Source organism: Cololabis saira, chromosome 2 (assembly GCF_033807715.1).
Source record: "Cololabis saira isolate AMF1-May2022 chromosome 2, fColSai1.1, whole genome shotgun sequence".
NCBI classification, from domain to species: domain Eukaryota; kingdom Metazoa; phylum Chordata; class Actinopteri; order Beloniformes; family Belonidae; genus Cololabis; species Cololabis saira.
In genome coordinates, this window is record NC_084588.1 from 17,913,870 (window position 1) to 17,941,554 (window position 27,685).

Genomic DNA, 27,685 nt, shown 5'->3' on the forward strand with positions numbered 1-27,685 from the left:
ACTTCAGTTTCATAATCTGTGTGTGAAAAAAGACACAAAAAAAAGCTTCACAGGTTGGTATGCAAAAGTAAAGGGCCTAAATAGAGGCACAGGTATGTGAGACAAGCAGGAACGAAGCTACCGTAATTAATGTTTTAAAACAATAGTTTTGCGGAAGCAGTGAGTCCAAAAACATGAATTTTAATACAGTGATGAGTGGGTACTTCACACAGTGGGAGACAATGATGACAATCTGGCCAGGAAGAGAGTAAACCTGATTGAAAAAAAAACTGATGGAGGTGACACAAAGGGAAGCAAACACAATCCAAACAGACCCGTTTGTGAACTCAGGTGTTAAAGCAGTTATGCTGGCATTCATGGCTGGGTTCAGATTTTGGAAAGTGGCCACGTAACTGTGATGACCAGCTTCTGCTATAGTGGCCCATTGCATTGTGGGATACAATATGTGAAATGGACTGGTCAGTTACTGTGCATACTGATTTTTTTTTTGTCTTAATTATCACACCATCCTGGTATTTTTTCCATGGCACAGTCTGTACATTTGTTTGCACTACATTTTGACAAAATCAGTATGCTCTACTGGTGTAGTGTGTGGTTTTGAAAATAGTCTAAATATGAGTAACACAAACCTGGATTTCTCCCGTCTTTCTTCGATAAGACAGAGTCTTTTAAAGTCTTCTTCAGGGATACTCGCAATTCCTTCGAGAACCGAATACAGATGGCCCTCAATAGCAGATAATTTATCCAGGGTCTTAAGTTTGGCCAACCCACGGCCCACGCAGCAGGAGTGCACATGCGTCACCTTCTTGGCCAGGGCTTCTAACATATTATCCTGTATGTTATTGAAAAAAGAAAAAATACTTTTCATATATATTGTGTACTGCGGCACCTGAGATTTGAACTTATAGGAAAAACCAACGAGCATAGTCTTACATGAAGCAGATTCTCTCTCTTACCTGGTCGTTTGTTTTTAAAGTATGGTGAAGCTGAACCTTTATTTTGAACAAACCAGCTTTATCCTTTTCTTTTTGAATTCTTTCCTCCATGTCATTCACCTGCAGCGTTAGCATCTGCTCTTTCTCCTTGCTTCACACAAATATAAGTTAACTGTATATTTTATGATGATTAATTGCTTTCTTCGGTTGTAAAATAACATGTCTAATTACATGTTTTCTTTTATGCTTTACTTTAAGTTTGCTTTTTGCTCATATTCTTTGAAGCTGTTATTCTGTTATGGTTTTTTACAACTTTAACATAAATCTGTTCAGCACTGCAGTTAAAGCAGCTGTTAGAGACATACATTTTAGCCCTGGTGATCTCAGAAACCTTAGTCAGTCCTATATCTTCTTTTGTGGAGTTCTGCTTCAGAAACAGGATCCGATCTTTCAGCTCAGACATCTCAACCACAATCTGACTGGGATCGGAGAAGTTCAGCTCCAACTTTTCCTGCACAAAGAGGGAAAGTGACACCTCATTATAAACATAGACTTCAAAAATATAAGGGATTTTGCTTTCATTTGAAGTCCAACAGATCTGACCTCTTCAATGGCACGGTCACTGGCCAGATTCCTGAAATGCCAAAGAAAGAGATCCAGTTTAGGGGCAATCTTGAGATAAATGGGCACATCCAGCCATCTCACATTGCACAATATGTTCCAAATGAAACTAAACATATCAACACATAAAGTAAAAAAATAAAAAAATGAAAACACACCGTAAAGTTTAAACAAGTCGATAAAAAGTTTTATGTTATGAAGTTTTATCTTGTATTTTCTCTTCAATACGACCCTGTGAAAAAGTTGGATTTAGGTTGGGTCCTATAACTCTAAAATTGTGCCATATCTATGTTTTTATAATGATAAATTCCATGTCTTTATAATTTGACAGAACAGTTGGTGCATTGATCATTGATAAATGGCCTCGGGTCCAAATTTAAGAAATTATGAAAAAAGTAGTTATTCATAATAATCATTCAAAAACAAGAAATCAAGGAATTTTCGTGAATATTGACTAGAAAGTGGCAGCAATGCCATCCTGGCACCACAAGATGGCAAAGACAAAAGAAAATATGAAGCTTCCCTTATTCCTGACTGATCAAATGTGTGTGGCACTGTGGGTCTGCAGGTGTACAAATAATAGAAACATGTAAAACCAAAGACGGACTTCAGAACTCTGAGCGGGGAGTTCAAAAATGTAAAAAAAAAAAAAAAAAAAACAGGTAGACTCCAAACTCTAGCAAGTAAAGTTAGTTAGTCAAGTACAGTATATGATAAGTCAACAGTTAGCTGTTTTTGAATATGAAGCAGCTGGAGTTCAACTCTCGCAGATTCAGGGACATGGAAGAGATGAAACAGTTAACCATGGCACCTTTCAACAAAATGTTGTACATTTTGTAATTTAAAGATTTTATCACCCCTCAGTGTAATTTAAATTAACTAGCTATTTTGAACCTAAATATGTTTGAGTATGCTCTCCAGAGATTAGCAAACTCTATGTATACACTACACAAATAAAAACAGAAGTGAAAACAATCAAATCTAAATCAAATCAAGACCTCACACTGGGTCGAAAGAGGTGGGTTCAGGAGCAGATTTAGAAATGGCTGTTGAAGAGGCCTGTCTCATGTGTCCATCATATTTCACAATGTTTGAGCTGCAACAGGAAAAGCCCTGCATAGTCTGAGCTTCTGCTACGTCCTCAACACATCCAGAAACCGGTGGTCAGCTGATCAGAACGACGGGTCGACGAGTGCCAGTGAAGCAGTTCAGAAGTATGTAGGCCAAGGCAGGGTTCAAAGATTTAAAAACAAATAAAATGATTTTAAAACAAACTCTTCAATGGACATGATGAAGGTCAAGGTGAAACAAGAGTAATATGCTCTTTCTTCCATGTTCCAGTTAACAGGTATGCAGATGAGGCAGGGAATACTGGCTAAAACAAACATACTGAGAATTACAGAAATCTATAGAGTTAGAAATAAAGGCATGGATCACTGTTAAATCTTTTGAAATAATGTTTTTCTTATCTTTGCTAACTCTCAGTAGAAAGAAGATGAATTTCACCACCATCCAGTATAAAATACTTACACATCTTAGAGCCCAGGTCTATGACAGTAGGCTTTCCCCACCGCACTAGAGGGTGCAAATCCACAGAAGAAACCCCACTGGTGACCTCACTACCAAAAACCATCACATCTGTCTTCTTATAATGGATATTTAGGAAGTTAGAGGCCATCCGAGGTTTTCGTACCTCAAGAAGCTCAGTTAAAGTTTGTATGTTGTAGACAACCTTACATTTTAAGGTCATATCTACCTCATTCTGCTGCACCTTTCACTTTAAAAAAAATGTAAATATGTTATTAAGAGCTGTCATTACCATGTCTATATCATACTGCTGCACCTTTCACTTTTTTTTAATTGTATATATGTTAATAAGTGCCATGTTTGTTTATTTACTGTTTGCTACTTTTTAAATCTGGGTACAGTAAGCGAAATAACCGGAGTCAAACTTGACCAATAAAAGCTGATTCTGATTTTGATTCTGATATAAACATGCATAACATTGGAAGCAATGTGTGCTTTCTAAGAATCAAGGGGTAGCAGTTACAGAGAAAATAGCCGAGGTATCGACCCCTGCAGCAACCCACATGACGATGGAGCAGAGGAGGATATAAAATCATTCAGAGTAACACAAAAAACCTCTGTACTAAGTGCAATCCAAACCACTCCTATATTTACCTGAAAAAACATACAAGTACAAATAAATAAAACCTACATTTGACCACTTGGTTATCGCTTTGTATGATCAAAGGTTTGCTGTGTAATTCAATAGTATAAATCAATTTTCAGTCAGTGTTTTCTTACAGAGTGCCTTTGCTGGATGCGGACAGGTTGGGCTCTGTGGCTGAAGGCAGCGCTCCATCTGGACCGGACTCCAAATTTCGCTCAACACCTGTGTGAACATTTTCGTAATCAATATCTATACAATTCACTCGTATGGATTAGGATATGTGGGTCTTCACTGTATCAGCTTAAAGGAGCTGTATGTAAGAGCAATAATAAAACGAATCATAAAATGACCCCGATATGTCAACAGACATTTAAAAATCATGTTCATTTCAAATACTTATGTCACTGACAACAGCACTCAAGCCAGGATATTCCAGTTTAAAAAGAGGAGTTGCAGCCCTCAACTGATGTTTATGTTGTCATTTTTTGTTTTGGCCTGAAGCTCCACCCTCCACCTATCTCCCAATCACCAAGTCAGTATTGTTTCTGAAGCTCCACCCTCCACCTATCTCCCAATCACCAAGTCAGTATTGTTTCGGCATCCGGGTTGCCAGCTCGGCTCTAATTATTGCAGCCATGGCAGCCTACGTTCCTGCTGCATTCTGCAGCCTACACGCCGCCTACACGCCGCTCAACAATATTTGGAAAGTGACTGCAGTACCAGTTTTGGCCATTTCTTACAGATGGCTCCTTTACGTAAAAAAAAAAAGCTAATACTTAATTGCTCTTTTAAGGAATTCTCAAATCTCAAAACTCAAGAAGAGATGTATTTATGAACTTTGCATTAGTCTTTGCATATTTTTAAAAATAAAATTCTGTAGAATAAGTTCATCAAAAGCGTGTTATAAGTTAGGACCGGCTCTCCAGTCCTCACGTATCTAATTATGACTCACTCAGTCACATACCTTTGTTGACTGCTGTTTTCTCAGACTTGGAGTTCTGGTTTTCCTGAGCATCTTGAGTTTTCATAGTTTCTGTTATTTGGGCCTCCTGCCACTCTGGAAGCGACAGCTTGAATAGCACGTGCCCATACCACTTATATTTATTCAAGATTTCCTCAACCTGGCTCATCTCGCTACAAGATGAAAGACCCAAAGCCTTATGACAAGATAATGTAAAATACACAGCACAGCATACTATTCACCATGTGTTAAAGCCCTCTAAAGTGTGTTATTTATCATGTATTTATACTATTACGGTCTTACCTTATCAAGGCCATTTCTTCTTCATTTAACTTTTCCATCATTGCATTGTTCTGTTTGGCCTTGACTCCTTTTTCAAGTCTGTTACAAAGTATAATTATTCCAGTTCTGGGGGGGTGGGTGGTTAATAAATTAATTTTCACATACATTAATGACAAGTGTAACACTGCTTACATGGCATGGGCTTTCGCACGGTTCTTTTCCTCTTTTTGCAGGGCGTCGTCATTGTTGTCATCTAAGATTTCGATGCTTTGCAAGAAACCAATCTTCTGCTGCTGTAAATTATTCTCATCTTCAATCTTCTTAATTGCTGATATTTTGCTGCTTATCTGAGGATATGATAAGAGTGCAACCACAACACATACACAATAATTTGGGGAAACATGGGGAAAAGATAGATAGATAGATAGATAGATAGATAGATAGATAGATAGATAGATAGATAGATAGATAGATAGATAGATAGATAGATAGATAGATAGATAGATAGATAGATAGATAGATAGATAGATAGATAGATAGATAGATAGATAGATAGATAGATAGATAGATCGATAGATAGATAGATAGATAGATAGATAGATAGATAGATAGATAGATAGATAGATAGATAGATAGATAGATAGATAGATAGATAGATAGATAGATAGATAGATAGATAGATAGATAGATAGAAATTAACACAGCTGAACAATAAAGACAATAGAAGATAAAAAATACTGAAATACTAAATAAAATTAAATCAAGTGTACTTAAGGATGACTAAAAAACAACAAATACTCTTATTATTCTCATTATTTTTACATGTCTTTTGAAATTATTCAAAAAACCCCCAAAAAATAGTTCTAATAAACAAGAATTAAAATGATAAAAATGTACCTTTTTGTCTAATTTCCAGTGTTCAGTATTTAAACTCTTGAGCATCCTATCAAATTCTGAAAACGGAAGACAGATTACAGGTCAGTTTTACAAAACACCATAGATTCCAACATTAATCTGCTCTTAACTCGCACCTTTTTCAGACACAGCCCGGCTTGCTGCGTGTTTAGGGCTGTGTGTGTTTTTCACTTGATGCTGTTTTTCCACCTTTTTGTCCATCATTGGTTCTATCAGGTTTGCTGTTGTTCTAGAGGCACTATCAAGGACTTGTAGTTCAGTCTTCAGATTTCTTCCCTCTCAATCCTAGATATAAGAAAATAAAAAAAATATTTGTTACTTTATTGTTCATTGTGTATGACTCTTATACCATATTTAATTGCAATAAACCTCAGGGTTTTTCCTACGTTCATTACTGTTGTATTAAATGTCTAACTGATAACATCAATACGGCTAGAAAGACAATATCTGGAGTCATCCTGGTAATAAAGTATGAAAACAGACTTGGTTGTGGTGACGATACCTTTGTAATTGTTTATAATTGGTCTCTATATCAAAGGATGTCGAGGTTTCAGGTTAAAAGAACGCTGAACTACTGGTCTACAGTCTCTATCTTTATACATAAGACCTAGCACATGCTAGCATGTTGTAGGCTCACCTAAAGACGTCTGGTTATGTCTGTATTATACCCCTGTAAAGGGGGGTGTGAAACAGACACACAGACACGATGCTCGTTAATCAGCGTCCAGTTCTGTATTGGCTGAATAACGGACACCGCGTCTCCCCTCTAACGGTAAGTGCAGGCACAACCAATCAGAACCCAAAACAACGTGAGCAAAACAACGGTTAGACATTTCTTAACAAACGATCAACAAAACGACGGTTAAACATTATTTACAAAGTGATGGATTATGATATTAGTTCGTCTTTTTCCTGCTACAACATCATGAATCCAAGGGCCTTTGCTAATCAGAACTAACAGGCATTTTATCACCATTACACCCACACAGGTCACGTTATGTTCGCGGTTTACGCCTGCCGACTCGAACTCCCTCCTCACGTCCTGCAACCTAAATTACGTCAAACCCGCGTTCATCATCCAGCGATATTAGTGGGATCCACTCTAAAAACGCCTTTTGCTTACCTTCAACTTTGTGACAGACTGTATGTCTTTATGCCAGTCGTTGAGCTTCAAACTGTTGTCATGGTAACTAGCGCTCTGCTACAATTATTCGTATACAGCCATGGTTCCCTTCTTGTTTTGTTTTGTTTTCCCTTTTGGGTAGGGTTGGTTTGTTTTGGTTTGTTTTGGTTTAAGTGTTATATTTGTCTGATGACAAAAGCCATGAAGCCTTTCTTGGTTTGTCTGTCTGTCAGCAACATTAGCAAAAGTTTAGGATGTCAAATGTATTGAAACTTGATGGCTATATATATATATATATATATATATATATATATATATATATATATATATATATATATATATATATATTATATTATATCATTCTATCATTTATAGGTATCACATCTGTTTTCTGATTTCTGGCAAACGTTCAAATACAAACAACTTTTCCATTTACAAAAAGTAGCAAAAATGGAAATTAAAGAAAATGTAGAGTACACTTCCTTTAAAATACATAAACAATGCAACATTTGGGCTGCATGAGTATTTCAACTTAGAAATTCACTCATGTGGTTACTTGTTTTTGATGAAAAAAAAAGACTGTATCCTGGTCACGAGACAGTAATTCAAAAAGAGTGACTTCAGTCAGAATGCTCCAGGAGATCCGCAGTTATGACCATCAGGGGTGCAGATCCGATGTCAGGATTGGGGGGGACACCAACGTGATTTTAATTTTTTATTTTTTGCCAATATGCAACTCATACCATGCCATAAATTGGTAAAGGCTCGCCAAAAAATACTGCACAGGGAATCATTTATTGTGCTTACCTTTCTTGGTTATTTGTCCTAAACAGCCAACAGTGTGTGTCACTGCTTACTTAACTGTTATATTCGTAAATCATAATTTTAAGGGTTTTGGGCATGTGGTGTCTACTCATCTCAAATTCTTCTCACCATCTTCCTTTTATCCTATGGGACTACTTTATGCATGATCAATTGATACATGGATGAAATATGGAGCCCTAAACAAGTTGTTTAAACTAACTGATCATGTTTTAACACAGTTATGGTGGTAAATAGTTCTAACCCATTGCTAAGAGCACAATAAACACAGCACAAGTTGACTCAACATCAAATTTATTTACATAAATGTCCATGTTCGTTTTCATCTGTCATTTTCCAGGACTCCCTGGAAGAAGAGATCCTGTATCTTAATAGGCTAACTCTTCTTGTCCGTATAAAATTTTATTAATTCAGACTAAGAAAAATAATTTATGGAGTAGCAATACTTTCATTCTGTACACCTCAAAACGCACTGTGGATGTATTATTTTTTTAGAAATATATTTTTAATAAATATTCTACATAGTCAACCTTTAAGTCTGAAAATTCATTTGTTCAATTTTGAATAATTTAGGGTATTTTTATTGGGGGGGACAATTCATGTTTTTCAGAAATTGGGGGGGACATTTCCCCCCCGTCCCCCCCGGGATCTGCACCCATGATGACCATCTATAATGCCTCTTTGAAGAAACTTGGATAATAAAAGCTCCTGCAACTTCCGATTTCCTTTAATGAATTGATAACCAAATTGAATTTAATTATTTTAAAATTTTGTTTTGATTCAGAATTTACTGAACTTACTGAATTTACTTTAAGTAGCTGATCTGTACGGAAAGGTATTAGGGCCAGGCAGGACAAAAATAAAAATAATATTTTAGAGGAGGAAGATTTTTTTTTCATTATGCACTTCGAGAAAAAAGTCGAAATGTTGAGAAAAAAGTCGAAATGTTGGGAATAATGTTGAAGTACAATTTCGAGAAAAAAGCCGAAATGTTGAGAAAAAAGTCGAAATGTTGAGAAAAAATTCGAAATGTCGAGAACAATGTTGAAGTACAATTTCGAGAAAAAAGCCGAAATGTTGAGAAAAAAGTCGAAATGTTGAGAAAAAATTCGAAATGTCGGGAATAATGTTGAAGTACAATTTCGAGAAAAAAGTCGAAATATATTTCAACTTTATTCTCGAAATTCCGACTTTATTTACGAAATTTCGACTTTATACACGAAATTTCGACTTTATTCTTGAAATTGTATTTCAACATTAATCTCGACATTTCGACTTTTTTCTAGACATTGTATTTTCAACACTATTCTCGACATTTTGACTTTTTTTCTCAAAGTGCACAAAAAAAAATCTTCCCCTCTCATTTTTTCTACTGCATGGCCCTAATACTCCTTAGATCTGTAATGTCCACTTCTCATATTAGTTTTATTCATTATTAAAGAAAGGTTGTTAATGTTTTTTTTTGTTTTTTTGTTTTTTGACTGTGTATTTGAAATATTTCATTCATTTCCTTCTTGTTTTCCTGGAACTGCTCTGTGCGCGCCCCCGCACAGACAGAGCAGCTGCGCGCTCCCATCTCTGACATTCCGGCCGCTCTCACGTGTTTTCTGTGTATAAAAGGCTCTCAGTCTGCGCTCAATCATGTCGAGTGTGTCACCAGACAAGCGGAGGAAGATGGAGACGGCCCTGAGTCAGCTGAAGAAGTTCACCGTGGTGGTGGCGGACACCGGGGACTTTAATGGTAAACTAACACAAACCCCACAGCGCTGCTAGCCGCCTAGCATGCTAGCCACCTGAGCAGGAGAATCAGGTTAAGCCTGATTTATGGTTCCGCGTTAAATCGACGCAGAGCCTACGGCGTAGGGACGCGGCGACGCGCACCCTACGCCGAAAGGCTCTGCGTTGGTGTAACGCAGTACCATAAATCAGCCGTTAATGTGACCGAGAGGGCTTGATCTCCTCCTGGACACCAGCTGCTTCTTCAACCAGTATTGGCTCAAAACCTGACTCATTCATTAAGCTTTATATGGTTTAACACTTAAGTGGTATACTGGATAGTCTGGTAAACTTGTATACTAATCACTGACTGCTCTAAAGGGTTTATATTAGCAGCAGGAGCTAACGGGGCTAACTACAATGACGTCTGTTTATTCTCTTAAAGTGTTGATTTATTATAATTATTTCATGTGGCAGTTCTTGGCCTTCAACTATTGCATGATTCTGTGTGTAGTTGCAGATCTTTAGCATGTTTTAGCAAGAGAAAGTAAACATTGGGTGATACTAGTTTTGGAGACTGGTGTGTACTTTTATAATAATATGCAACAGGAGGTGAAGTGGATTGTTTTGTTGAATTGCTCCTTCCTCACTTGTTTCACCTCTGTGAAACCTCCAAGCCACAGCAGAGAAGGTCGTGTTTCTGAGTGGGTGAGAATGAGGAACAGTGTGCAGTAATACTATTACACGGTGAAGCAAACCAGCCAGTCCTGGTCCAGGAAGCTGCAGACTCAGGATGACACGACAGAACTGGTTTTTGAGTCTGTAGAGTAGATTAAATTACTGAGATTCTTCCTGTTTGCAGTTTTTAAAACTAGGAAAAGTTTACATCGGTCCAGTTTGACATGCCTCACCAACCACACTGGTTAAGAGTCTCTTCATTATAATAATAATAATAATAATAATAATAATAATAATAATAATAATAATAATAATAATTGATTGACTTGAGAAACTATAAAATTGGAATGTTATTTATCCTGGCTTCTCTGATGGGATTATATGCCATCTCTAAATTTACACAAATAAAGTTGTGGCTGCAAACTAAATAGAAAACCAAAGTTAAAGCAGCACAATGTAACTTTTCCACCTTAATCTAATATTTCCAGAGTCATTGTGATGGTACATCAACTTCCAACAGGTTTAATGAACCTCTCTCATGGTCTGAGGGGTCTGTATCGCCTTCACTGGCACTATGTAACTTTGAGGTGGATGGTAGGAACCCTGCCACACTAGTGTTAAAGCACTACCGGTTTTGTCCAAAGGAGCCGCCAAACTCAACAAAAGCTGAAAGTTACATTGTGCTGCTTTAATTTTTAGAAAGCTCACCCTTTTTCTTTTTTTCTTAAATAAATGTGATTGAAACATGAACTTTCAAATTACATTTGTTTATTAAGAAACTGACTTTTCATCAAATTATTCTTCCTCAGTATTAGAGCTCAAATGTATTGCCATTGTAATATCAGCATGCACAATATGAATAATGCAAACTCAAATAAAAAATGTGCAATAAAGGGTGAGCTGTAATCTTTCAAAATTCCATGCATTCACACTCTATCTGTGACATAAATGACCAATCAGATTGAACCTTGCTGCCTGAAATGCAAGTTTTACACAATTATTTACATGGAGAGTGGTGTGGTTTTTTTTTTTAATAAAACGATGTATCTGGAATAAAGATTTAGTTTATTAGTACTTTCTTTCTTTTGTTTTTAGAATGTGTTGTCTGCATAGTCTATTTACTCTGAATTATGTATTTATTTTCTTGCAAATTGTTATAATCATTGCAATTGCAGCTATATTTCCTGTTTTCTTACTGTTGTGCAGATCTATTTAATGGTATTTATTACAGCTATAAAGGGCAAGAAAGCAGTCAAATAAAAAAATGACAATCAAGATTGACAATTCTCAGCCCAGCAGTTCAGCACAACAGTGCAAACAGTAGAAGCAAATCGGTTCAATGACTCAACACCTAAACATCATTAGTGTTTGCCACACATTTTATCTTGATTGCAGCAGCCACATCTGGCTCCACATTTATGAATTAAAGCTGTAATGCTCATTTTGGGACGATAACCAAGCATTTTGTCAAGGGTTACAGATGTGGTTGTTTTCTTGCCTCTAAAAAGACCGTCTCATGTTTCATTGAGGCAATCTAGTTGCGCATGAATATTGTAAAATATCTGAGGTTTCAGTTGTTGTAAGTGTAGACATGTTCAAAAATTAAGCAGAAGACTATAATTTCACATGAAAACCTAGAGAAACATGGTGTTACACCAGTTTCTTGCTTCATTGATGTGTGGCAAGAAAAGCGGAATAGCCTGAGTGGTGGGGGTTGCATAGGCATTTCTGGAATTTTGTTACTTAGTAACCAATTCACCAGCACATTGATGGTCAGAGAAAACATCTTTGTTGAGATATCACTTTTCAGGTGAACCGTCAATAAGTTCAGGTCAAATGTAATACGTGTCACAGACTTTGGGTTTCAACAAACTTCTTCGTATGCCAACATCTTATTAACCTCCTAAGACCTGACACACACGCATGTAGGGATGTCCCGATCAGGTTTTTTTGCTCCGATTCATTTTATTTTGAGTATCTGGCGATACAGAGTCCCGATCCAATACTTTCGTAACACATAAAAAAAAAAAGCAAAATGAACAGCTCCATGTTGTCTCCATATTCTTATTTTATTCACCTTATTTTATCATTTTGCATTTAAACAGTGCAGTTCTCTTGGAGGTAGCTTGAACAATCAAGCAATTGTAGTTCAACTATTAATTAGTGCAAATTTGAATTAAATAAAAACAGAATCTCAACTTAAAATATCCTGCAGGCATGTAAACAAATGAGCAAATAAAGTGCAACAGTGTCATAAAGTAAGGCCAGTAATGTGCTTATTAGATTGTACTCTTACTTCTTACTGTCCTTTTCTGGCTTAAACAATAAAATGTTTGTTTGTAGTGACCTACAATCTTCCTCGCGGTAGCAGGGTGTCCATCACGCTGCGTTGAGAAAGCAAGCCCTCGTGCACGCAAAGTCGGCAAAAATGCACAACACAGCCTGTAGCGTTTTTCTGAACACTAAGCTGAAGAAGAAAACATAAACCCCAGCTTTGTTTGGTTACCCAAAATTACCTGGATTTGTTGCTTGTTGATTCACCAGTTTAGTATTTTTTCCATAGTCTGTATGATGCGCGGATCAAAATAATGGGAATAAAATATATATATCCGATCCCTGATCAGGATGCAACGTCCGATTTTGATCAAGTCTGAAACAATGTGATCAGGTCAGATTTCCAAACATTTGATCACATCGGGACATCCCTACACACATGTGAACATTACATGCTGCATTGGCTATGAACAGACTTCGTTTCCACTGTGTGGTGGTTCATCGCTGAAGCTTCCAAGCTCAGAGACGTAAACACAGTCTCTGGAGTAAGTTACGATACTGTAAAATTTCAAATAATGGCCGACTCCCAATTATTTGCCTTGTGTAGAAAAATGTTTTTTTTTTATATTAAACGCACAACCCACATAAAGGCTGGGTCAAACATTGTTTTTCTTGTTTCCCAAAATATATTCTACCATATGCAAATATAGCCTACCTAAACACAAAGAAATAACCTTAAACAAATTGAAAAGTGTGTGACTATTTATTAAACGCCTTTATTTTGTGTTTTTAGGGTACTACAACTTTTTTTTTTTTTTTTGTTTTTTTTTTTTTTTTTCTCCACAGTACATTTTTACATAAGTTGCTACAACTGTATTGTTCTGCAAGCTTGAACGATTGGGTACATAATACATAAATTAAGTTTTTATAAGAATGCAGACGGAAGTTTATAATGTTTTAGGTGTAGTTTTATATCGTATACAGAGTGATCATAATGATGAGCTTCTGAACAAAGGTGTTTGTTCTGAGGCTTAAGAGCTGGCAGCATCAATAGGATTTACCTGTTACAATCATGCTGACACAAACCACTGCTTCATGAAAAGGCCCTTTTGCCCATGCAGTGAAATATTGCAACATTTGAAATGCTATATGTTATTACACTAGTACATCCTTTGTCGTCATTTTCTGGACATCCTAAATTTCCCCACTTGAGACTGATGGTTACATTAGTAACCATGCTCCATGACAGTTTTTTTTTTTTACCCACTCCATAAGACTTTTAAATAAACGGAACCCGTTCCTGGTCCACCCTCGACAATAACTGTCTACAGTACTGCACGTAACGTTTTAGTTTTTAGCCTAGTGTCTAGAGTTTTTAGTGTTTTGTTTTTATTGCTTGCTTTGAGCCAGTGGTAACGAAATTTCGTTCCACTTGTACTTGGACCTTTGGAATGACAATAAAGTGAACCTTGAACATTATCAGATCTACACAACTTCAGGATTACTACAGCATTGTTCTATTTTCTGATCAATTTTAAAGGTTGATTTAAGTTACAGGTTTAACAGTTGTATAGTAAAGGGGATAATAGATGTACGTTTAAAGTATAGAGTGTAGTATAGAAGATAATAGATGTAAAAAAAAATGACTGGAAATAACAAATTAAATGTTTGTAGAGATACAAGTGCTTCTTTTTAACTGGTCATTTAGTGATGCAACATCATGGTTGTACAGCAGATGGCGCCATTTTCTTGATAGTAACACTAACTGGCTTTGGATGATGGCTGATATTAGTGAACTGCTCACATCTTTATTATTGCCCATCAGCAATTTTTTTGGTTTTGTGTGTAAGCCCCCCCCCTCAAATTTAAATTGTGCTCTCATCTTTCTTTAATATTTTGTCGTTGTCACATGTTCAGAATTATGTATTAAAATTTCAGAGCACCCAGGTATGAATGAAAAGATCTAATATTGGTTTGTAAAGTAGTAGGCCATCTCGTTAATTCAATTCCGCTGGATGTTCAATTGTGTTTCATTTGAGAGGCTCTATATTTTCAGGAAACCAGACTGTAGTTGCATATGTATGAGTTTGCTCTGTCTGTCCTTGCAGCCATTGACGAATACAACCCTCAAGATGCCACCACTAATCCATCTCTTATCCTGGCTGCTGCCAAGATGCCAGCCTACCAGCCCCTTTTGGACCAGGCCATCAAATATGGTATCGCCAAAGGCGGGTAAGAGTTTGTGTGCTCAAGACTGACGCAATCCAAATGTTGTCGTTCATTAGGGATTCAGAGGCCATTGTTTAATTGGAATGGAAGATGTATTGTTGCAGTATAATTCTTGATAAATATGGCAGAGTTGAACGTTTTTAAGGTTTTCAAAGTTGAAAGTGTTGCAGAGACAGATGTGCTACTTGCTTTAGTTTCAGCCTCTTGGCCTTTTTTTTTTTTTTTCATTTCATATTATTTGGTTTGCTCGAGAGGGTCATTTTGTTTTTAAGTATTGGGCTTAATTCTTTTTTTTTCTAGAAATTCTGAAGAAACATTAAATTTTTTTGTCTTAAAAGTTTATTTTAAATTGGATTCTTTGGGTAATCTGTACTCTGACTGGGGGAAAACTCACACATGGAAGCCTAACTTCTCCAAGACACTATAATAAGTTCATGACGCGTGTGAATTCACAGGAGCTCTACAAAATGGCGCTGTGCTGGAGCTCGTGTTATAAAGACCTGCTTAGTTGTACACCTGTCCGACTTGTGTAAGACAAATGTCGGTGCATTTGCTAAGGAAGTGGTGTGTTTTTGTTTGTTTGTTTTTTTTTAAATGTTAGTGAGTTTGTGGATTTATGTATGACTCATTAATTATTAAATCACTTTCAACATGGCAAATTTTCAGTCGCTCGTCATGTACAATGTCTAGTTTTAGAGGTTTAAATTAACTTTTTTTTTTCACTCTCCGTCTCTCTCAGAACTGAAGAGGAGCAGGTATCCAACACAATGGAGAAGTTGTTTGTGAGTTTTGGTCTAGAGATCCTCAAGAAGATCCCAGGCAGAGTCTCTACAGAGGTGGATGCCAGGTAGGGGTGAGCATGTTGATGGGTGCTACGAATGACACAAACCTTGATTCTCAACCTATTGAACTTTATTTTTTATCGGGGTGAGAGAATCTTTAAAATCATGTAATATTACTCAGGGATGCTACTAGGTTAACAAAATGGACAGGTTGTTTTCCTGTCAATGTGTTTTGACATCATCTTAAAATGAAATAACTGTTGTCATCATTTTTGGCTTGGGTTTTTATTTTTAGACATGTATACTAAAATCGATATCGTATTTTGCCCTGTAGTTGGAAATGGAAAGTCTCAACAATTTTATCAATTCCTCCGTTGCTCTATTGCTGGTCTATAAACAATTTTAGTCATTACTGACAGCTAATTAAAATAAAAAGCATGTGTTCAGTTTAACATTTGACTGTTTCCTTCTTGTTTTTCTTGTTACCACACAGACTGTCTTTTGACAAAGAGGAAATGGTTGCAAAAGCCCTGAAGTTCATTTCTCTCTACAAAGAGGCAGGCATCGGCAAGGAGCGTGTACTCATTAAACTGTCTTCGACATGGGAGGGGATCCAGGCTGGCAAGTATGTTATGCTTTACATTCCTTTATGTCTAACCTTCTCGACAACTTGAATGTTTCTGTTGTTTTGAGGCAAGCAGGTATGCATTTGGAAGTGATCCACATGCACGATAAGACAAAGGGACGTCAATACAGTCCAGCAGGAGTAAGGATGTAAACATGGGTGCAGCCCCCTATATGATTCAATTTTATTTATATAGCGTCTAATACAACAGATGTTGTCTCTAGACGCTTTCCAGAGATCCAAAACATAAACATAAACCCCCGAGCAATTATTACATAAACAATGGCAGGTAAAAACTCCCATAGTGGGAGAAAAGCCTTAAAGGGATTGTGACATGAAAAACACATTTTTCTTGATTTTTTGTGTTTTGTTGGGTTGTTGACATCAATTACACCCAAAAAACAACGAACTTTTAACATTCAGTGTATTGTGTGCTTTCTGGGATTTTCCGCATAACTGTGCAAAAACGGCGCACCTGGTTTGCTGGCGGGCCGTTACGTATAGACCCGCTAAATCACCGCCCCCTCCACCCAGCTCCCTGCCTCCTCTCCTCTCCAGTGCACCATAAAGGCTGATTTATGGTCCCGCGTTACACCGACGCAGAACCTACAGCGAAGGGTAACGCGGCGACGCGCACCGTACGCTGAACCCTACGGCGTATGCTCTGCGTCGATTTAACGCGGAACCATAAATCAGGCTTAACACGGAGCTGTTTACAGCCTCTTCTGTTCTAATCAGCGGAGGAAAACTGCTAAGAAGACCCGCGGCCACTGACTGGACTTAAGATAAGGGGACACTTTATTTACATGCCTTTTATTTTTATGATTGTTTGCTGTGGTTCGCCCTCCTGCTTTTCCGTGCATGCTTCGCCTGTCGCTCTCCGACGCCGCTGTGAGCGTATGGCTGGAGGAGGAGGAGGTTTGGAGGAGGAGCGGAGCAATGATTGACAGGAAAGGGGGGAAAGGAAGCATTTTTCACGGCGCAAAAAAACACTGTAATAAAAAGCCAGGAAAAGAGTGAAGAGTGAAGTTTTTCTTGTTACACTCTTTTAGACACATTTGAGGGATGTTGGCCAAGACTTTTAATAGTGTTAAAAGCATGTTAAAAATGATGTCACAATACCTTTAAGCCAAACAGTGGCAAGGAAAAACTCCCCTTTAGGAGGAAAGAAACCTTGAGCAGGACCTGGATCATAAGGGGGGACCCTCCTGCCAAAGGCCAGACATGGGGGAATCGGGGACGTCAGATTTCACTTTTGAAATTTTTGTCCTGTGGAAGCCGACAAATCAATTAACTACTTATAGTGAGAAGAAGACATTTTTAATATGGGCCGTGTTTGGATTGATTGCAATATCTGTTCAGAAACATGTGTGGATGAGGAATCTGAGCCAGGAGTGTTGGACTCTGGATGTGACCAACTTCACTGACGTAGATTTCATCCCACCTGTTTAGAATTGTTACAATAATCACATAATGGGGATGTCAGACAAGCGAAATGCAAAATTACTATTAAGACTGAATTTGCATTGGATAACATCAGATGCATAAAATTTGGGAAAGGGGCCAGAGAAAACAATCTGACCAGTGATATTAGCTGCATGTCATCGCTCCGTCGCTGATTGTTTCGGTGGTGTTCAGAAAATATGGTGGACTTTGGGAAAGCCCGGTCTCATTAGAAGACATGGCATTCATGCCAGCCAGGATGATGCAAATCTTATTTCTAAAAATTTGGCTGATGTTATGAGACACTCCCACTGACAATCTGGAGTCCAGGCCAGGAAGCAGAGATGCAGTCTTACATGCTTCTCGTGGACTAACACCTGCCAATAAAAATAAAGGTATACATTATGCAAAGTGACTCTAATGGCGCTTTTGCATTAGTACCGCCATAGCGCGGCTCGGCTCGGCGCGGCTCTTCCCGTTTTGTCCCCGTTTGTTTTTCCACAGCCAGGGGAGAAGTGGGCAGGTTGGGGTGAAGCTGCTGTGACGTACTCGATTGCGCAACCGCTTTGTTCATGTCGGCGCTGATGAGAAATCAGCTGGAGCGGCTGAGAGTAAAACAGCCCGTCTACATCCCTTTTTAATTCTCTCGTCAGCCTGCACATCTGCACCTCAGAGTTGGATCACCAAACAGACGTTTTGCGCTTTATAATAAAATCGCTGCGGGTCGCTCTCGCGCTGAATCCCGCTGACTCCTGCTCCCTGATTCAAACGTTTGACGGCCCCGCCCCCCGACCAATCAGTGGCGCGGAGGGTGGTGACGTCAGAAATAGTCCCTGCTCAGCCCTGATTAGAACCTCACCAGAATGGTTACAGAAAGAGTATCGGCTTGGTGCGGCTCTGCCCGCCTCAGCCCCTAGTGCAAAAGCGCAAAACGGGGCCGTGGCGGGTAGAACCGACTTAAGGCGGTACTAATGCAAAAGCGCCATAACAAGGTGCTAAGCAAAATAGATTTGGTGTTGATTCCCAGCCCTCCAAAAGTTCAAAAAACACGCCGTCATTGAGGTGTTAATTGAATTAACCTTGTAAAAATAAAAACCAATACACTTTAGTGACGAAGACCAAAAAATCAAGTATCTCATAAGCATAAGGTAAAAACAAATTCTTTCATAATTGCTGCTTTTTTTTAGAAAAAGTCACTCAAGCTATTTATAACACATTGCAGTTAGACTGCTTTGGAACCATATATTAATGGCACCGGTGGCTATGCAGACAATTTACTAGGCCTGTAGCGATGTGTCAATGACGTTGATGCGTCGACTTCAAAATATTGTCATATTTTGTCGTCGCGCACACGTGGATCACATAAAAATAGTTCTCACTTTGCAGAATGGAGACTGAAACTGCGACCTCCTCACAGCGTGTCCAACAAAGTCCTGCAAAAACACCCTGAAAAACAGCCCCAAGTCATCAACAGTATGGAAATACTTTAAACTTAGTCCCAAATGCCTTTTGGAATTGGCATACCAGACCAGCACAACAGCGATGTTGGAGCATCCGAATCGGAGGCACCCCCTTGTCTGTTGTGGACGGGACAGTAATAATTGCAAAATTGCTTGTCACATGGTCAAATTATGGTATGCATTAGCTCCTACATTTGATGTTTTCTGGTCATAACTCCTTTTTTTTTTTTTTTTTTTTTTTTTTTTTTGCCGGCATAATTTTTTTTTTTTTTTTTTTTTTTTTTTTTATAATCGGTTAGCAGAAGCTTAAATGCCACCTGAAAATGATGAACAACTGTTCATTAGTTCCATCCGCCATAAAAACATTCCTTTCGTGATTAGACATTCATTCATTAATTTAAAAAAATGTATGTAATAAAAATATGTAATTTAGTGTTAAGCAGCCCCCTGCTCAAGGGACCTCGATTGATTGGGTCTGGATTTTGACCCATGTGTCATCCACATATCTGAACCAGAGACTGCGTCTTGTTGTATTGTTGAGTTGCGTTAGGTGCTTTCCAATTCTGTGTAGACGTTGGCAAACAATGGGTCACGATGGAGCATGCGTGGAACAGTCATGTTTCTGTCAGTCAAACTGGTCATTGTACTTTAAATAAGTGATGGCAAAGCCGAATACCAGTAAGGCACAGATCTGGGGCCTCATGTACAAAGAGCACGGCACACAAAAAACGTGCGTACACCCCTTTCTACACTCACGGTCGATGTTCAAAAAGTGATTTGAACGTGGAAAGTTGCTGTCTTTCACTCACACATCAAGGTTGGCATGCACATTTCTGAGGTTTTGTCCATTGGCAACACTCACTGATAATGCCGTGAAGTCCAAAATATGAGGAAATGTGATGTCAATAATAAGTTCACGACCACACGTGAAGGCCACGATAGTTCCCACATCACCAAATAAGTTACACAAGAGTGGAGCTGCAACAATCTCATAATCAAATCAAACTTTATTTATAAAGCACCTTTCATACATAGAATGCAGCACAAAGTGCTTTACATAAAACAAATACAAACATAAAACGTATTAATGCCCTGCCCCCCTCCCCGCACACACACAGACAGACGGACACAAGCACACCACAATTCCCCCAAGTTGCACACACAGACACGCACGCAGACACGCGGTGTAGACATGGCTGAGCACTGAGGATCCAGGTGAGGAAACGGTCAGGGAGATCAGGGAGAACATCCACGCCAGGAGGGTTCATAGCCCGCAGCTACAAGGGAGGTCTCCACAGAGACCATCCCGGCCCGGACGGATAGAGGAGTCCACACCACAGCGGTGAAGCCGTGGTGCAGAGCTCCACAACTATCCAGGCCAGAACCACCCCCAGTACGACACCCCTGCAGGCCAGAGTCACTCCCAGCATGGAGGCTCCCCATGAGGAAACACTGGAGCTAAAAGCTACAAGAAAGCAGGATAAGATACACTAAAAGAGTTTAAAAAGTATAACATAACATAAAATCCCAAAAGTATGTCTAGAAAGCAAGACATTGGAAACTAAGAGAATAAGACAATAGAACGTATAAAATAGACCATAAATACCGACTAAAACATTTAAATATAACATTGAGATAAAACAATGAGATAATAAAACAGGATAAACTAAAATTTTATATAAAACAGAGTAGTAGGATCCAATAAAAATAGGGGTGAGCATAGAACATTTTAAGAGTTAAATGAGTCAGTTAAAAGCCTGATTAAAGAGATGGGTCTTGAGCCTCTTTTTAAAAACATCGACAGTCTCTGCGGACCACATGAACATATGAAGGTAGGAGCACAACAGTGGAACCCGTCAATCACAATGGCAGCCTTGGCTCCGTTAGAAGAACCTGCTTATTCAGGATCAGCGAGTCTTCAGGAATCACACTGATCTGCTGGTCCAGGGTGAAGACTGGACCATCAGCTGGTTCAGGTACCAAGAGGATCCTTTTGGATCTCTGCCCTGAACTGGACCAGCTGCTCCGGTTCGGACCAACATGAACCTTTCAGCTGGAGCTGCTGACAGGTCGGACATCTCTCAGTTGCTATGACGACCGTATGAGATGACTACTCGAGATAAAATCCAGATCCTTAAAATATCCCATAACTGTGTCTGGACAGACAAACATTAAAGAACCGGTTCTCTAAAGTTGTCTTTTTAAAATAAAACTAACATATTTCTGAAATGTTGGTTGGTACGAACTGATGTGACTCAGCAATATATGAATAACCTTTTTATTGAAAGTTTAGGCTACTTTCAGAGTCTGATATCGAGTCGGCTGCAGGTGTTGCAGACCGGTCTGTCCTGCGGATGCAACACTCCAAGTTACAGCGACTTTGCTCTTTATTTCTCAAGTTTACACCTTGATATAATCACGTTTGCACAACTTGTCTTTATTTCTGCAGCGGAGGAATCAGATTGTGACGTTTTTAAATATAAGTTTATGTTGTTCACAGTGTTATACTTATGAGGGAGGTGATCGCGGACATCCACAATGTGTAAGACTCAATACACGTGTACATTGGGCTTAATCCGTTGGTATATAGTGTAATACGCGTGACAATGAAGGGGAACGAGGAGCCGTTTTTCGTCCCACCAACTTAAGTTATGGTGTTGATTCCTAAAATACAAACAAGGAAAGGAGTGTGAGATGATGCACTAACGCTAAATATTAACATTCACCAACCCTTACAAACTTATTAAAACCACAACTCATCTCATATATATATATATATATATATATATATATTTTTTTTTATTATATTATTATATTATTATATTATTTTTTTTTTATTATTTTTTTTTTTTTTTTTTACAGTTTAAATCGGAATTCCCCCAAATAAATTATTTTTTCCAGCCTCAATTTCTGACTGGAGTGTCTCCAGCTCACGGCCGATGTGTGTGTGTGTTTTTTTTTTTTTTTTTAATAAATTAGTTTTACTTGTTTTTCCAAGTTCCTTGTTAGGATGAGCAGGCTTTAAAGGCTATTTATCCTCATTATCATATTCAAATTGATCAAATCAAGGGAGGAGTGTTGTGCTCCCGCATGTGCGCTCGATTCCACGTTGATTGTGATGTTCAAAGAAACTTGCATGGATTTGGGCGTACGCATAGTTTTGAACATCTGAATGTTTTTTTGCGTACGCATGAATTCCACGCATGCATTCACGTTCAAATCCACGCACTCTTTATACATGAGGCCCCTGCTCAGGGGAAAATCTGTTGCTGTCATTTACTGTTTAACAAATTGAATTAAACTTTTCTTTTCTTTTTTTTTTTTGTATTGTAGGGAGCTTGAGGAGAAGCATGGTGTCCACTGCAACATGACACTGCTGTTCTCTTTTGCTCAGGCTGTGGCCTGTGCAGAAGGAAAGGTAACACTGATCTCACCTTTTGTTGGACGCATCCTTGACTGGCATAAGGAGAATACAGATCGCAAAAGCTACGAGCCACATGAAGACCCAGGTAATGGAAATTCTCTGAACAAGATTGAGATTGACTTGGACTGAGATTGACATTGAAATTGACTTTCCAGTGTTTAAGGCACATCTAGTTAAAATCCGTGCATGATTTCGGCAGTAAATCCTGACAGGGATCCAAAACAAGTGTGTGATACTGAAACACTCAACAATATCTACTAACAAAATGGAAAATGCTGGCTTTTTTTATTTCAGTTGGAAACATCCATTTTGATTCCCATTTTCTCCAGCTTGTTCAACATTCACAAACACAGACTGCTGATTTTAAAATAGTAAAACATAGTTTTTCTGCTGTCACATAATGCTGCCTCCTCCAGACACCACTGATGCTTAGTTTTGGTGTACACTCTTTTAATCGCTTTTCATTAATTTCTTCTTTACTTGGTTAATTAAGGTAATCCTGTCCTTCACCCCTGACGAGGGCTGGTCGCGGTAACTGAATACCGCCACACCGCAGTCAGAAGACACATACACGGTTTATCACCATTATGTGCCCTAAAAAGGGCCAAAACATACTGGCAACAGTAGATTCAAGCTACAGTAATCAGGCAGATAAATCAATCAGACACGTCTAAATGGTCTCAAGATATCAGCTGATTTCAGACCGATCAGAACAATACAGGTATCTTCTGTTGCTCTGCAACATCAAAAACAAGTTACAAAAACAAGTTGCAATGCAGCTATGATATCAATAAAAACCTGAAATCTTGTATTTGCTAATGATACAGAAAAGGTACGAATAAAAGTAATCAACAACATATAACTATACGTTTTAGTTTGTTTTTGGGGGGGGGATGTAAAAAATGAAACGCCCAACCTTTGACGTAACCAGATTTGCATACAGCACAGAGGTTTGGGTGCGGGCAAAAAAGGAGGGGAAAGACATGTTTGGCACAAGCTTGCGATACTTGTCCATATAGTTGAATGATAAGTGGCATTTGGCAATTATGTAGTGCTGGCACGCAGCCATCATTCAACATCTAGTCCATGTTGCCTTACTATGATTTAGAGGTCAGTCCAACGTTATGGGATGAGGGGATATTAATTAAATAATCCAGCCTATGAATGTTCTAATGTGTAACCTGCCAGATGGATTTTTAGCAGAAGCGGGATACTGTCCAAAAAAAACACCCAAAAAAACAATTAATCGTTGTAGGCGTTGACAGAAGACTGGATGAGTCAGCTGGTGAAACCCTTGTGATTTGGGCTTCACTGGGCATAATGTTTGTGTTTTGAATTTATTTGCGTTTTTTCATTTCACATGGCTTAGGAAAAAAGGCAGTTGTGTGACGTTTTGAAATGCTTCTACTTCTGCTCTAGTTTTTATTAAATTATTTTTAAAGTGCTCGAGAGAAAAAGGTTCAAATATTACAGGTAGCTCAGGTGGTAGAGCGGGTTGTTCAATGATGGTTGGCGGTTCGAATCCCGCTCCGTCCCAGTTTGCTGTCGTAGTGTCCTTGGGCAAGACACCTTAAGACACCTTTGGCTAATGCAACAGAAAATGTATGAATAAAAGCAATCAACAACATGTAACTATAGGTTTTAATTGTTTTGTTGTTGTTTTTTTTTTTTTTCGAGGGGGCGGTGTAAAAAATGAAAACGCCCAACCTTTGACGTAACCAGATTTGCATATAGCACAGAGGTTTGGGTGCGGGCAAAAAAGGAGGGGAAAGACATGTTTGGCACAAGCTTCTGATACTTGTCCATATAGTTGAAGGAAAAGTCTTGCATTTGTGGGTAATTACACCCCAAGTGCTCTGCTAGTCTTGTTTTTTATTTCTTTGTGCAGTCAATTAAGTATGCATAACATTGTAAGAAAAACACTGTTCTCTGCTCCCATCCAGGGAAAAACTGTTGGCAATTACCGTATTTTCCGCACTGTAAGGCGCACTTAAAATCCTTAATTTGCTCAAAAATCGTCAGTGCGCCCTATAATCCAGGAACCTCTAACCAATCTTTAAGTGGTACACTGCGCTCAAAAATCTGTCAATGTATTAGTGTGACTTTGGTCAGCAACGAAGCCGCTCCGCTTGATTGATTGTCGGACCATTCCCAGCTGATACCTGAAAGTTGGTCTTTGGTTGAAAGTAGGTTGCAATGTCAGACAATGTTAGATAACTAATTATGTAGTGCTGGCACGCAACCACCATCCAACATCTAGTCCATGTTGCCTTACTATGATTTAGAGGTCAATCCAACGTTATGAGATGAGGGGATATTATTTAAATAATCCAGCCTATGAATGTTCTAATGTGTAACCTGCCAGATGGATTTTTAGCAGAAGCGGGATGCTGTCCAAAAAAACCCCAAAAAACAATTAATCGTTGTAGGTGTTGACAGAAGACTGGATGGGTCAGCTGGTGAAACCCTTGTGATTTGGGCTTCACTGGGCATAATTTTTGTGTTTTGAATTTATTTGCATTTTTTCATTTCACATGGCTTAGGAAAAGGCAGTTGTGTGACGTTTTGAAATGCTTCTACTTCTGCTCTAGTTTTTAATAAATAATTTTTAAAGTGCTCAAGAGAAAAAGGTTTAAATATTACAGGTAGGGGGGGCGGCAGTAGCTCAGGTGGTAGAGCGGGTCGTTCACTGATGGTCGGCGGGTCGAATCCCGCTCCGTCCCAGTTTGCTGTCGTAGTGTCCTTGGGCAAGACACCTTAAGACACCTTTGGCTAATGCAACAGAAAATGTATGAATAAAAGCAATCAACAACATGTAACTATAGGTTTTAATTTGTTTGTTGTTTTTTTTTTGGGGGGGGGGGGGGGTGTAAATGAAAACGCCCAACCTTTGACGTAACCAGATTTGCATATAGCACAGAGGTTTGGGTGCGGGCAAAAAAGGAGGGGAAAGACATGTTTGGCACAAGGTTGTGATACTTGTCCATATAGTTGAATGAGAAGTCTGTCATTTGTGGGTAATTACACCCCAAGTGCTCTGCTAGTCTTGTTTTTTATTTCTTTGTGCAGTCAATTAAGTATGCATAACATTGTAAGAAAAACACTGTTCTCTGCTCCCATCCAGGGAAAAACTGTTGGCAATTACCGTATTTTCCGCACTGTAAGGCGCACTTAAAATCCTTAATTTGCTCAAAAATCGTCAGTGCGCCCTATAATTCAGGAACCTCTAACCAATCTTTAAGTGGTACACTGCGCTCAAAAATCTGTCAATGTATTAGTGTGACTTTGGTCAGCAACGAAGCCGCTCCGCTTGATTGATTGTCGGACCATTCCCAGCTGATACCTGAAAATTGGTCTTTGGTTGAAAGTAGGTTGCAATGTCAGACAATGTTAGTGAACTAATTATGTAGTGCTGGCACGCAACCACCATCCAACATCTAGTCCATGTTGCCTTACTATGATTTAGAGGTCATTCCAACGTTATGGGATGAGGGGATATTATTTAAATAATCCAGCCTATGAATGTTCTAATGTGTAACCTGCCAGATGGATTTTTAGCAGAAGCGGGATGCTGTCCAAAAAAAAACAAAAAAACAATGAATCGTTGTAGGCGTTGACAGAAGACTGGATGGGTCAGCTGGTGAAACCCTTGTGATTTGGGCTTCACCTGGCATAATGTTTGTGTTTTGAATTTATTTGCGTTTTTTCAAAAACTGAAAAAAACTGTTAATGGAAAAATCATCAGGAAATGTATTGATACATATCAGAATACTTTTTAAAGAATATCTCTCTTCCCTTCTTTCCTAGGTGTGCTGAGTGTGACCAAAATTTACAACTACTACAAGAAGTTTGACTACAGCACCGTTGTCATGGGTGCCTCTTTTAGAAACACGGGGGAAGTGAAGGCCCTGGCCGGCTGTGATCTGCTCACCATCTCCCCCGGTCTGCTAGCAGAACTCAGCCAGGATCACAGTGCAATCACTGAAATGCTCAATGTGGCCAAAGGTACTGCTTACAATTAGCAGAAGTTGCCACTGTGTTGATACCAAATGAGAAAGGAAAGGAGAAAACTTTTAATACCATACTCAAATGATTGTAATAATTCAGTTGGTTGCCTCAAAGTACAAAGAGATTAATAAAGTTGTTTGTCTGTCTCTTTTCCCCAACTTTCTCTGAGAAGGTGTGAAGTATAATATACTTACTGGTTTATCTAGTAAAGAAATATATTCCCAGAACACCAGAAGAAGCTCATACATGTCCTTTAATGTAAACTCGGCACCTGATAACTGAGCACTCTGGACATGTGAAATCAAAACATAGATGGACATCTGCAGCCCATTCTGCTCTGTTTCTACACTGACCTTGATGGTTTAAATTTGCAGCCAAGGCTTGTGATCTGGAGAAGATCCACCTGGATGAGAAGGACTTCCGCTGGCAGCACAACGAGGACCGCATGGCCGTGGAGAAACTGTCGGACGGGATCCGCAAGTTTGCAGCGGACGCCATCAAGCTGGAGACCATGATCAAAGTAGGAACTATTTATTTATTTATTTTTCAAATCATGAGCAAATAAATATGAACAAATTATTTGTTTCCTTCTTTCAGGAAAAAATTATCAGCGTGAAAAACGGAAAGTAATGGGCTGATCTGGCGTCTCCAGTTTCAACAAAGGAGGTGTGAGGAAGGAATCTGTCCCATCAGTCCCCAACTACCAACGAGAAGATCCAAAGTGCCAGAAAGTCTTCGTCCCCCCATCTGACCAAACTCCAGGGAACCCCCCACCCCCCAAAAGGGCTCTTGGACTTTCTTAATCTGGGACTGGGTTTTTGATCAAGCATAGTAATCAATGCTTTGGGGGGTGTGGTTTGTAATGAAATGGTTTAATATTTAGTCGAAACGGGACCAGCAAGGAAAATGTGAACATTGAGTTTAAAAAAATAATAATAATTAAAAAAGTTCTGGCTCAATGTCTTGTCACTACTTGAAGGGATGCTGGGCATTTTTTTTTCTTTAGGCAGGACACGACCACAGTTTCACTTTTGACAGATCTTTGCTTTATCATGCTCTAACAAGTATGCTTGTACCAACATTCCTCCTTGTATTAAACTTGGCTCTTAACAAATATACGAGTCTTGAATTTTGTTTAGTTTTATTTAGAAAAATGTCTGTTTTTTAACCCATTAGTGGCTGGTAACGCGTTGGAGGAAACCATCCAAGTTATT

The 27,685-nt window shown here is 38.7% G+C and overlaps 1 protein-coding gene across 1 annotated transcript; it reads left to right on the forward strand.

Annotated features, from left to right (window-relative positions):
• The first annotated feature begins 9,382 nt into the window (after positions 1 to 9,382).
• Positions 9,383 to 27,585, forward strand: taldo1 (transaldolase 1). Its single transcript, XM_061739132.1, has 8 exons — positions 9,383 to 9,573; positions 14,609 to 14,732; positions 15,469 to 15,576; positions 16,005 to 16,136; positions 22,373 to 22,548; positions 26,271 to 26,468; positions 26,846 to 26,991; positions 27,069 to 27,585. Exons 1-8 carry the CDS (start codon positions 9,474 to 9,476, stop codon positions 27,099 to 27,101), a joined length of 1,017 nt encoding a protein of 338 aa, XP_061595116.1. The 5' UTR covers positions 9,383 to 9,473; the 3' UTR covers positions 27,102 to 27,585.
• Positions 27,586 to 27,685: the final 100 nt, after the last annotated feature.